The sequence below is a fragment of the Notechis scutatus genome, chromosome 11 (genome assembly GCF_049901735.1).
Source record: "Notechis scutatus isolate UNSWTSFEM ecotype Mainland chromosome 11, rNotScu1.2, whole genome shotgun sequence".
NCBI lineage: Eukaryota > Metazoa > Chordata > Lepidosauria > Squamata > Elapidae > Notechis > Notechis scutatus.
This window is the reverse complement of record NC_142019.1, coordinates 18,617,281-18,630,456: the sequence shown is the minus strand read 5'-3', so window position 1 is coordinate 18,630,456 and position 13,176 is coordinate 18,617,281. Positions and strand designations below refer to the sequence as shown.

At 43.8% G+C, this 13,176-nt stretch overlaps 1 protein-coding gene across 3 annotated transcripts in view; it reads right to left on the bottom strand.

Annotated features, from left to right (window-relative positions):
* The window catches only part of MAP2K5 (mitogen-activated protein kinase kinase 5), a 156,695-nt gene that overhangs the window by 59,819 nt on the left and 83,700 nt on the right, over positions 1-13,176 (bottom strand). For all 3 annotated transcript variants that reach the window (XM_087972951.1, XM_087972952.1, XM_087972953.1), the window contains one exon: positions 6,063-6,092. In XM_087972951.1, the coding sequence (XP_087829077.1) occupies positions 6,063-6,092 (30 nt within the window). The remainder of the gene's footprint in view (positions 1-6,062; positions 6,093-13,176) is intronic.

Genomic DNA, 13,176 nt, shown 5'->3' with positions numbered 1-13,176 from the left:
AAACTGTTAATACTACTAAAATGAAGAAATTCTAATGCAGGAGGAACAGCTGAGTAATGTCCCCGTTTGGAGGCCAGAGCATAACTCAGAAGACGAAGAGAGAGAGAGAGAGAGATGTTCCGACCCCTGTGTTTAATTTTATATAATTTAAATAATTAATAATATCTTTGTGAAGGTACAATCTGGACTATGGTTCCCTTCCCTAGCAAAAGCCGCCTGCCTAAGGCTGTTATTTGTGCAAAAGATTCTCTCTCCCACCTTGAAACTTCACGTCGTCCACCTCCACAGAGGGCTCTGGTCTTTTCCACCAACAGCTCCTCTCAATTAGCTGCACTTTGGATGGCACAACCTCCCTTTACCAAATCAGCCTACGCAAGGCGCACAGGCTCCTCAAACCCTCTCGATTACTCACACTTTGGTTTCCGTGGCGCTGGACGCGGGGCCGCCTCTGTCCGGAAAGCAAAGCAATATGTCATCATTTTGCTGAGCTAACTGGCCTCGCAGTCTTGTCCCTTTGAGTTAGGCGCAAGGCAGCAGCACTTCATCAAACCGTTTGGCCACAGCCAGGCATGAAAAGGCTGGCAGGAGGGATGGGGAAGTTGCAAACCCTGGCTTGCAATTGGCCGTGATTAAAAAAAAGGAGGGGAAACAAAAGTTGCCCCTTGGAAGGCAAAGCGCAGAGAAAAAGCTCCTTGCGCTGGTCTCTCACCTTCCAGGTTTGCAATCGGGCATTTCAAAGCTGGCTCGAGGATTGTGTGGAACAGGCGCCTCTGCATTTGCCGCTTCTTTCTTTTTTTGGGGGGGGGCGGAGGAGGAGGAGGAGGAGGAAGAGGGGGAGAGCTTCTCCTCCCTCCCTCCCTCCCGTCTTCTACTTATCATGCTCCTTATTTGAAACAGATTTTTAACAGATAATCTTGCTCATTATAACAATATCTCGCTTGCATTTTATTCAAATAATTCTTAAAAACAGCTTTAAAAGCCGTTTGGAATAAACACCGAGCTTCCCATCAATCAAAAGCAAAAAAAATTTCCGCTGGCGGTTGTATAAACATCAGATCAACTCACTGATGTCTTCAAGGATTTCAAACTGAACCATAAAAAACTCCATTAACTTCTGACAAAGAATGCAAATTAATCGCAACATGGGGTGAGATGAAATTAAAGGCTCTATTCTAATCAATGACAAGGCAGGATGAAATATTTACTTCTCTCTCTCTCTCTCTCTCCTCTTCTCTCTCTCCCCTCTTCTCTCTGCTTCCTGTATTCAGGTTGGAGTCCACCAAGCGAGGCTACATGGTAGGTGCGAGATGGTCTCAAACTTGAGACAAAATCTGCTTGCAGAGATCCACCCAGCCACGCGCACCCTCGCCCAAATCTCAGGTGCACCCCATTTGTTATTCACACTCTCTTGTGCCAGTGGAGGAGAGCCTGGCACAGACAGATGCACAAGGAACCCGAAATGACAGCTCTGCCCTCCGGAAGTGCGATCACTACAGGAAAATCTAGTACAGCCTCCAGGTGAAATGTCTGGTGCTCCATATGGAGCAGAGAAAATTAACAACAAGATGGAAATCTCACAAACAGCAGGGAGCTGGAATTTTTTTTATGGAAAAAAAAAATGAAATTTAAAGATGAAGGAGAAGTAATAAATTAATGGGGTGTGAAAACATTCAAAGCTTTACAATACCAGGGGCACTATTTACTCAGATTTGCTTTTTTTATAAAAAAAAAAGAAAGAAAAGAAGAAGGAGGAGGAGGAGGGGGCCAGGCATCCTTCCTTCCAAACTTCAAATCGTTTGATGTAATTTATTAACAAAGATCTGCAAGTGTATCCGAAAAGAGGGGGAAGGGTCTTTAGCCAGATTCAGAAGAAATCGCTGGAGATTATTTCCTCACAATCTCTGGCAGCCAAAAAGCGGCGTCTCCTCTAAATGCGGCCAAGGGATTCGGCCTCTAAACCAGGAGCAGTTTAAGCACCAGCAGGGACAATTCTTAAGCATCTCTCAAAATTTCCTGACGATAAGACTGCCCTCTGCCACCTTTTATCTAATCGAGACAGTTGGCATCTCTGTAAAGGAAAGAGGCACCTTTTTATTTCCTGCAGGTTTCTCCAAGAAACCGGACCCTTGCAAGAATCCTGCACAACTCCATACAATACAGCCCTAGCAGAGTCCCCTCCCTGCTGGACCAGGAAAAAATTATGTCAAAACCACCCTGGTACCACAAATGCAGAACCAGAGATTTGGGGGCCAAAATAGAAACTAATTTCAAAAGGATGATTCTGCAGTTGCTTAGATGATTGACTCAACATGTAGAACATGACAATGATCTCTGTCAGGACAGAAGGATTCTTCTAAATCTCTTTTGGGGGGAACAAAAGAGACCGGAATTTAGAGGAGCTAAAACTGCCATTCTTTCAGAACATTTTTTTTTTTACCCTTGCCAACAAATATGTGACAAGGACTACAATTATAGATAAGCACCAAACATCTTCGCAATTTGCTAGTGGTTTAGCAAACTGTGGCCGTTGCTTGTAAAAAAACACCTGGCAGTAGCAGCGTTTCATCTAATTATCACAATATTGAAATGTTTTCCCTGCAAACTGACAATTGCAAATAAACTGCAAACGAAAAAAAGGACAACAACATTCGCCCTACATCAGCGACAGCGTCATCCTAATATAAATGTTTTGACATCTTGTTTTCATGCCTAGGAACAAGGAGCGCATCGTAGAGGAAGCAGACCCAGAATTTTGCAGGGAGGCTTTCCGTGCCCTGGGCGCTCTCCCCCCGACACTGGAGGCTCTTTATTCCCTCTCTCTGATCTGAAAAGCAAACAGCCTGGTAGTTTCTCTGTCTGTCACCAAAACAAAGAACAGATGGAAACGGGGCTTCCTGCCCCAAAGAGATTCACTTCTAGCCTCTTACACAGAGCAGGCGAGAGGAAGGAGGTGGATGGATTCAGGGGCTCAAAGAGAAGTCGCACTTCACAGAGCTGTCACTCACATTCTTTCCAAGAGCTTTTTGGCATTTCTACACTAAAACCAAAGGGTTTTTTGGGTGTGTGTGTGTGTGTAACCTACCCCTATGTTGCAGTTCAGCTGGCTGAGAAGCCCGAGGATATTGCAGTGCGATCCTGAAACACGACTGTGATTTTCGCTCCCAGACTGAGAAAACTGTGGTACAGGGAGTCCTTGAGTTATAACTGGCCGCTTAGGGGCTCTTCGAAATTATAACAAATTCTGGAAAAAGGAACTTATGGCCTGGATTTGGAATTCTGAAGCCCCCCGCCCCAGTCATGTGACTGCATTTGGGGCGTGTGGTAACCGGCTTGCATTGACAGCCATTTACAGAGTCCCGAGGTCACACGACTGTGGTTTCCTTTTTTTTTTGTCGTCTTAAACCGGGGTTTACTTCCAGTTTCTAGACAAAAAATGCCCAATGCAGACAATGGATTTGCTAACCACGGCGTTCACTTTACAACTGCCATGTCCGCTTAAAAGGCCTGTAAAATTGGGTGCTATCGCGTGATGACTCACTTAACGACCAACATGATTTACAACTGTTCAACCAGAGAACAGGTCTGATGCTTATCATGCTGAGGTTAACTAATTCCCATCGCTATAAGAAGTGTCAAGAAGTCCTTCTCTAGCCCCACATTTTCTTTTGGACGTTTTTAATTTTGCCCATGTTTGAAAGCCATCGCTCACCTGTTGCACAGGCACCTGGCTACTTATTCAGCGTCCTTTGAAAGACCCCACTCGCTCCTGAGCCTTTCCCAACTTTGCTGGTCACTATAATAAGCATTCTTGCAGTAATATATTTCTTCCTCTGCCGCTATGCACTTTTGGACTTGGTGTGTAGCATTTGTGAATGGATTTTTTTGGGGGGGGGTGGGTTGGACTAGATGACTTACAAAGTTCCTTCCAACTCTGTTAATCTGTATCTGTAAAGCCCCGACACCAGACAACTGCCGGTTTAAATAGAACCACCCAACAGCAGCAAATTGAGAATAAGCATGGATTGATCTACTAAATCTTCAAGTCTGGACACGTATCAGAGAATTAGTTCAATTTTTTTTTTTTTTTTAAAAGATAAAGTACTTCCAAACACAAGGAAGAGATCAAATTGCTTCCTATTATTCAATAACCACAGCGGTGAGGCATCTGCATAATCTAACCGTGCATAAATTAGCATGGTTCATTTGCATAATAATAACAAGTTAATAGATGCTTAAAGAGCACAGACCAACACCGGTTTTAAATCAGAGATGCCTCCCGGCCCTTTGGCCTGTATCAATGGGGAGGTTAGGGAAAGGGACCGCCGTTCACCAGGGGAATAGGCGGCTTCCTCTTCCTCTGCCGGTGCAGGAGAATTGCAACTTTGCAGTATTGCAACTGCCTGGAATGATAAATGCACTTGTGCCGTCCCCTGACAAGTACAACAAATGTTTTCATTGGGGTTAAGGATGGGCGAGGAATAAACATGCCGCTTTCAGTAATTAAATTTTAATCTGTGTAGCACAGGATTTCTCCCACTTTATAAACCTCTGTAAGGTTTGCCAATTGCACAGGGGCCGATAGGAAAGCACTCCAGAGGGTGAACGTCATTGCCCAGAGGATCATGGGTTGCCCTCTATAAAGCTTTGGAAGAGCTTTATAGCTCCCGCTGCCTTAAGAAAGTTCAAAACATCCTCAAATATCCGTCTCATCCTGGGAACCCCCCCCCTTTTTTTAACTATTACCATCTGGCAGACGGTACAGAATATTAAAAACCAAGCACAAATAGGCTGAAAAACAGCTTCTATCCCAGGGCAGTAACTCTTTTGAATTCTACTAAATATTAATGCAATATCAGGGGTTTTCAATTCAACTATATAGAATGTGAAGGATGTGTGTTTGTGTTTATTTTCATGGTCATAATGTACACGGAAGATGGTATTTAATTTAGTTTCGTTTTTAGTTTACTTTATTGTCATTGCACCTCGTACAACAAAATTAAATACCACCTTCCGTGTACATTATGACAAATTCTTAATTTTGTTGTACGAGGTGCAATGGCAATAAAGTAATGTAAACTAAACTAAACTAAACCTCTTAAGGACCATAATTGTCCATGGAAGATTTGCGCAGTCAAAGCCAGGAGCAAAAATGGGTGGCCCACCTCTAGGGAGGGGTCTAAACCACGGCTGGGATTTTCAGATTCGGGATTCCCCCAGTTGTGCCAGTTACTATCCAAATAAAAGAGAATTTTTGAGCGATGTCTTGTCTCGGAGTTATTGGTTAGAGTGGAGGGTTGCTGGAATGCTGACCAATTTTCAAGACCAATCCAATGAAAGGGGATATGCACAATAAGTTCTTCTTTCTGAAAACCAACCCAGACATGGACAAGAACGACAGGGAAGCAGCGGAGTCTCTGGGCCTAAGCCATGGCCACCGGTGACCCTGACTGGGATTAGTGGCTTCCATCCTCTTCCACCCAACCAAATCTTTCACCCAAAATAAACTCATGCAAAGAGCTTCATATAAAGAAGCGTTTGTGAAGTGTTTGTGTTCTTCTTTTTCTAAAAAAATGAAATTCTACTTCAATATCTGTGGACTTCAAGTCCCAGAATCTTCCTCGTTCTTTAGCGCACTATTTTCTCAACCTTGGGAATGTTAAAATAGGTGGACGTCAACTCCCGGAATGCTGGCTGGGGAATTCTGGGAGCTGGAAGTCCACCTATCTTAAATTTCCTGAGCTTGAGAAACGCTGCTCTAAACACACTGGATTTTGACACACAATCACTTTCAGCCAGCGTGTTGACAGGAAGGCAGAAAAGCAAATTTGCTCGGCTCCAAACTCACTATAAGCTCCGCTCCGGGAAACAGTCTAAGAGGGATAAAAAAAATAAATCTTGGACCTTAAAAGGAGGACAAAATCCATGGTGGTTTTGGACAACTCTGAAGTGATTGCTTTTTGATTTAATGGGGCAGATTTATATGAACCACAAAGACTGACACAATTGCTTGTTGCAACTTCATCCACAGGAATCAATGAGGCAGCAACGAACGAACGTCTTACCTGAGGATAGGGGAACCTCCCGAGAGCGAGCTGGAAGGAAAAAAAGAAGAAGGTCTAGTTAGAGAGATTTGCATTAGGGGCTGAGCAAAAGGAAGGGGGTTATTGGTTCAGAATGGTTTTGAGGGCAAAAGAGAGAGAGAGAGAGAATCAGAATTTAAAAAAAAAACACTTAATGGATAAGCAAAACGGCAATATTTTGAAAAGCTATCCATAAATGAGCAGCAGATCTGTTAACACATCTATTTGTCTGCCTGCCTGCCCGGCCAAATTCTCTGCTCGTAAACAAAATATGGGCCTTTTTCAATTCTGTGGCCTCTCTTTGCATTTTCAGTTGCTAAGAGATTGGAGCTATTTGGATGAGAGCTGTCGGTCACCATGAACACGGGAAAAAGTGCCAAGGTGCTTGGACGGCCTCCATCCACCGAGGAAGCCAAGTCCTGCCTTTTGCTCTGGAAGGCAGGCAGCCTCCCAAAAACCATGGCGCTCTGCTCCCTCCAATCTCTGTTGGCTGTCTCAGTTCAGCCCTACGGCGATGGGTTCAAATCCTCGCGTCGAGCTGAGGCGCTGGCTGGGACTGCTTTTCGTTACCACGTTGATTTTGAGACAGAGGGGCTCCAAGGTGAACCGGCCCAAGAGGGCCACCGCCTCGTTGCCTTGCATCCCACGGACCCGAGAAAACGGCACCCGGGCGATCCTGGAGTTGCAACCGCAACTGGCACCAGAATTTCCATGAACTAAGCAAAGGGGGTCCAATTTCACGATCTTTTTTTTCTCTCTCTCTTGCTATTAAGTGGGTCCATGCATTTGCAGTCATTAAGCAAGTCTGGCTTTCCCCACTAACTTTCTTTAGTGACGTTTTGATGTCGATCGATGAAGAAATGGTAAGTTGAGAGCTACTTGTATACATTCCTTGGCTTACAACAGTCTGTTTAGTGACCATTCAACGTTACAGGTGGCACTGGAAAAAGGGACTTATGTCTGTTTTTCCACACTTATGACTGTTTCAGCATCCCTATGGTCACGTGATTTACATTCGAACACTTGACAACTGGTTCATAATCACTAGTCAAAAAGAGGGCTGTGAAAGTATCTACAGGCCCCTCACATCCCGGACATAAACTGTTTCAACTCCTTCCCTCAAAACAACGCTGTAGAGCATTGCACACCAGAACAACTAGACACAAGGAGAGTTTTTCCCCCAGTGCCATCACTCTGGTATACAATTAATTCCCACAACACTGTCCAACTATTACAAAGTCTGCACTATCATTCCTATTAACCTTCTCATCACTCCTTATCACCCATCCCCTCCCACTTGTGACTGCAACTTTGTCGTTTGTATCCTTACGATTTATATTATTTCCTAGTATGATTTGATTGCTTACTGTACCCTATGACTATTATTAAGTGTTGGACCTTCTGATTCTTGACTCTTGACAAATGTATCTTTTCTTTTATGTACACTGAGAGCACTTGCACCAAGACAAATTCCTTGTGTGTCCAATCACACTTGGCCAATAAAGAATTCTATTTTATTTCTATTTCTATTCTATACTCTTTCTATTCATTTTGCAATTCTATTCTATTCTATTCTATTCTATTCTATTCTATTCTATTCTATTCTATTCTATTCTATTCTATTCTATTCTATTCTATTCTATTCTATTTCTATTTCTATTTCTATTCTAATTTATGACACTTGCAGTGTCTGGGGATCATGAGATCCCCTTTTGTGACCTTCTGACAAGCCAAGTGTCAGGATTCCGGCAGTTACCCCCATTTAAATCATGAGTCTCGAGCCAAACTTCCAAAACTTCAAAAGGATTGGGAGTTAACATGTCTGGCACTGCCTGGGTGGTGGTTTCGACCTTTGTTTTGAATCTGGGGTTGCGCATGCCACTGCCATGTGCCCTACCCCACACACCCCCACATACACATTGGTAGCATTTAACTGGGCTTTGTGAGAGGGTTGGTTTTGGGACAGATCGTGGTGGTGTGCTGTCCCGTCGGCTTGGTGGCCTCTGGTCTGGTTGCCCTCTGTCTCTGGTTCCTGGCGGCTTCCTCCTGTCACTAGCACGTAATGCCCCGTGGACTTTGATGGCTCCTCAGAACCGCTCCAACAGCCGGTTCGGGATGTCCCGATAGGCGGTTACTTGGCTCATTTGCTGGTCCAGGCTTGTTCTGAAAAAACGAACCAGCATCCGCTCGGGCAAAAGGGGGAGCTTCCCACTGGTTTTCCTGAGTGCACGGGTGTGTTCCTTGATGGATCGCCTTCCCTACTTTAGGTTGCTGTGCTCATCCTCTGCCTCCTCAAATCCGGCCTCTAGCAGTCGTAGGAAGTCATGTTAGTTGGGGAGGGTCCCTTCTCTTGTGGAGGATTGCTAGCCATCCTCTTGCTTCTCCCCCAACCCCTCAGAAATGGCTCTAGGGGACGGGTGGAGGTGTCCATAGCGTTCTAGGTCAACTTAGTTAACGGGGAAGCCCAATCCCCTTCAGAATCACGTGACTAACTTAACAATTACGTTGTTAACTTTTAACTACTGTGGCAAGAAAGGTTGTAACATGAGGCAAAAAACTCACTTAATGAATGTTTTGCCTAGCAACGTATAATTTGGGATCAAACTGCAGTCGAAAGTTGAGGAGCTCGAGTGCGAAGCACATTAGGAACACGGCCAAGGCCTGGACTGCTTGCTCTTCTGCATAGAAGCCGCAACAAGAGATCAACATTTAGGAGGATGACAATGCCCTTTTCAAATAATACTCAAATGGGCGCAGATGAAGATTTATGCAAATCACGCCATGTTACGCAAATATATTCTGAGGGCAGAATTGGTTTTCTCGACATAGAAATGATTGCCGTGGAGAGCCCACACCTTCTGACGACAATATATTTGCAAGGTCTAAGCCAGGCCTTCCGTAGGGAAGGGCTCTGGCTTGAACAAGGCGACCCTAAAGATGCCAGCCATGGCGAGAACCTTTGTTTGACTGGGCTGGGGGTGAGGGCTCTCCCCCCACCCCTGCCCCAGTCCAAGATTGTCAAGGTAATCTGTAATCCCCCCGAAATAGCCTGCAGATATGTCACTGTACTAAATGTGTTTCAGATTTAATGAAGCCTTAATGTCCTTTTTAATTTTGCCTGTTTCTGTATCACCAGGGGTCGAGCAAGGCAATCAACACTCGAGAGGATGGTTTGGTTTAAAACTAGGAAAAACTCATTTGCTTATGAGTTGCACTGTATTTTCTTAATTAAATTTACTGAGTAAAATGGTTTTAAGTTCAGCCAACCAATGACCTCTGTATGTAGATTTAGATTTATAAATAGGCTAACAGCTAAAGCATGGAAGCCAAAAGATTGGAGGGCGGGGGAAGAGAAGCTCTCAGATAAAACAAATTAGGGCTTTGCATTGTTCCTGCATAACATGAGCAGTGTGGACTCCACTGATTTATAACCCTCAAAAGGAAACGGAAAACAGAAAAGCACAGCGAGAAGGTAACCCGAAAAGTCTTGATAGCACGTTGTAAGTTTGAGAACAGAGTCCTGTCTTCCGCCTCACCTCTGGAATCCTTCTGGCTCAGCCACTTAGCGTATCTATTCCCCCACCCAGGAACATCTTATTTTAAATCCTAATCATTCTAATTTGTCGCCCTCTGCTCCAGAACTCCAGAACATTCCTTTAAAGCAGAGTTGCCTGCCACAGGCTGAGGTTGCAGGAAGAGGCGCCTCTTCTTGACCATTGGCAAGACAATGCAGAAAACAGGCAGTGGCTGACCAATAACCTCCTCAGCCTCACCTCTGAAAGCCCCTGGGGAAATACCCAAGAGATGATGTTGGTTAAGTGTGACCTCTGCCAGCAAGACAGGACCAAGGACACCGGACCAAACCACAGGCGATATGAAGATACTGGAAATTCTACCCCCAAGCCAAAACAAGGTAAGATCTGAGACAACAGAGCAACTAAAGACATTCCGGTCTCTCTGTCAGGTACCAAGGTAGGTAGCTCTTACGTCCCAAGTTCTCAACATGACCTCCATGGCCATCAATAGGCCTGAGACCTGTTCCTTGAGAACCATCTTTGATTCTTCTACATTAAAAGAAGTTTCAGGTTAAATTGGAAACCATTCTTAGATCATAATCTAAATATTGATACTTCATCCAAAATACGGGTTTCTTCATGCATAGAACCTATATGTTAATTATACGAAATCTAACTAATTTTAATAACATGAACTTACTACCATCTACATTTTCCATGTGATTGTGTTGTCTTTGGCCTTTGTACTCATTTTAGCTTGTTCAACCATGATTCTTAGTCCAAAACATGCTCTATGTATATAGATATTGATAATTAATTGATATTTTAGAAAGCTTTAACCTTAGTCACAATGTTTAGAATGATTGTCTAGTGCAGGCTTCCTTGCCTGGTTGTCTTCCAGGTGCATTGGTTGCACAACTGAAAGCATAAGGTCCCTTCCAACTCTGTTATTCTAAGTTCTAACCATCTGAAGGGACTTTAGCTGGAACACATTAGACCAGGGGTACCCAAACTTGGCAATTTAAGACTTGTGGACTTCAATAGCTGGCTGGAGAATTTGAGAAGTTGAAGTCCCCAAGTCTTAAAGTAGTCAAGTTTGGAGGCCTCTGCGTTAGACAAATGTGATCTAAAACAAAGTTGCTAGAACTTTTAAGGAAACCTGACCTGGAGTTTTATAGGAAGCATTGCTTCTGTCAACCCGGAAGCCATTTTGAAGCACCTTCAAGGCTGCCACAGTAGGGCTGGCTGTAGCCATGGGAATGGGAGGGGGGTTGATAGAGATAGCTGGGGGATTTGTAGCCATAACAAGATTCTTTCCCCTGGGAACCAAGGACATTCTCACCAGGTGTTGGGAAGGCGTGGACTGAAACCAACTGGAGTTTAGATGGTGACCAGGTGACAGACATATGGGCTGGGGGAAAGAACTTTGATTTTTAATTTGGGTGGAGAAAACCACAGGACTTTCAGAGTCGGGTTTTCACCAGATTTGCCAGATATGATATGCCTAATAAATCTGAACTTTGAGGAGCACCTTAGCCTCAGGGTTTTGATAACGTTGAGTGTGTTACTTGGAACCCTGACAGGTTGTTCTGGTCTCTCAGGCAGATCTCTTTAGTTCACTATTTGGGCTGGACTAGATGGTCCAACAGGTAGAATTCCCTAAAGTTGTCAGTCTGAGATCAAACGCATTTATTCACAAAATTAATAATTATTAGGATTTGAGCCCCATGCCCTTTGCAATGCTGTTTTTGATAAGGGTGCTATAAAGCCTCCCCCACCCTCTACACCCCCCCAGATTAAGTCTGTGCGACTTGCAACTTTGTTTTTTTAATTTACAGTTATTCTGAAAAGCAGAGGATGGCTTTATTTAGTCACATTCCATGTTTCTCAGCATAACTGCAAATTGAAAATAAGCACTTACAATACTGCTTGTGATCGAGCTAAAGAAGTACTTTATAGTCTGAAATGTTCTAAAATTTGTTCTTAATTACTTTGTGCACATTTTACACAATTAAATTTCCATCTCAAGATTTTGCATTTAGATTGTGCACTGCTGCTAAACTCTCCATTTAGAGGAAAAAAGCGGCACGTTTGGAGCAAAGCAGACGCTGGAAAGTGGGTTGTTTTTTTTTCCCTGTCTCTCTTTAAAACCCAAACATAACAACTGGATTACCTGAAACCACGGGCGTAGAGATTTCATTCCCAAGATCAATTTGTAGATTTTCAGGTACAAGGTTTAAAATCACCTTAACAGTCCCCCGACAAAAGCCCTGATAAATATTAAATACTGCAAAGAGAAGCCATGTCATTTCCCCTTTTTATCTCTACCAATTCCGCCGTCCCCTTATGGCACAATTTTAAAAAGAATCCGTGAGGATATAACTGCAATTTACCCACGTTTAAGTGCTCGGGAGGTTAAATTGGGAAGAGAGCAACAGCAGCAGAAGCCACCTTGAAATAGGGTTTCAATTAAAGGGGGAGGATTTACTAAACCCCCTCCAAATGGGAGGAAAGGGTTACAAATTAATTTAATCTTCTGCCCCGAACTGCGCAGCTGCATTCCAAAGTGCCTGGCTTAAAAACAAAGCCCACCAGGCAGCCGAGGGAGGAAAGCTTCCATTTTTAACATTGCAAAGATCTTTAGTGGGTGACTTGTGGAATGTACCACCCCTTCCTGTGGGTTGGGGGACTGGGTAGTAATGGGAGACAGGTAAACAGGCAGGGCTGGCATCCAGACAGGGAGACCACCCCACAGCAGGGAAAACAGGCTCACTTACCTCCGTTTAAAAAAGTCCTAATGTTTAGTCCTAATGTTTCTCAGTTCTGTAATGGTATGTAAAGGATCACCTGGGCAGGGGAAGAGATCCTGCATAGGGGAGGATCCGATAAGAGGGGGGCATAGCCTTTATCAACCCACTCAAAATTACAGGCGGTTCCAAGGCCACATGCTTTTGTTTAGGTAAATTTAAATTTAAATATTCAACAGTTTGAAACGGGCTGCATTTTTGGGGGGTAACCTCTCAAAAGAATCGAACATGCCATTAAAAATGACCTGATCCAGAATAAAAATCCCCTTTATAACCCAAACATAAAAAAAAGTTATTGTCTACCCAATAAGGATTATATAGTTCATCCTTCCTGGGAATAAGGATGAAATGTTAATCTCGTGCCTACCGTCCCTGTCCTATTGTCCCCGTTTATTTGTGCCTGTTTTCTGTTTCCTGACTTGTGTTTATCTTTATACCTATTATCTTGTAAGCGATTGACAAATCAAATAGATACATAAAATAAAAACAAATAAACAAACAAACAAATAAAAAGGGGAGCCGATTTCCAAGCGCTCAAAAGAGGATCACATAACTTCAAAACCGAGTTGTAAGTAAGTAGTCTGGGGTGGGGGTGTCAGTTGTAACTTGGAAGGCCTGCTAAGCGAAAGCTCTTAAGCCAAGGCCGGCCGTCCTGTAACCTTGGCAACTTTAAGACTTGTGGACTTCAATTCCCAGAGTTCCTCAGCCAGCAAAGCTGGCTGAGGAACTCTGGGAGTTGAAGTCCACAAGTCTTAAAGTTGCCAAGGTTGGAGA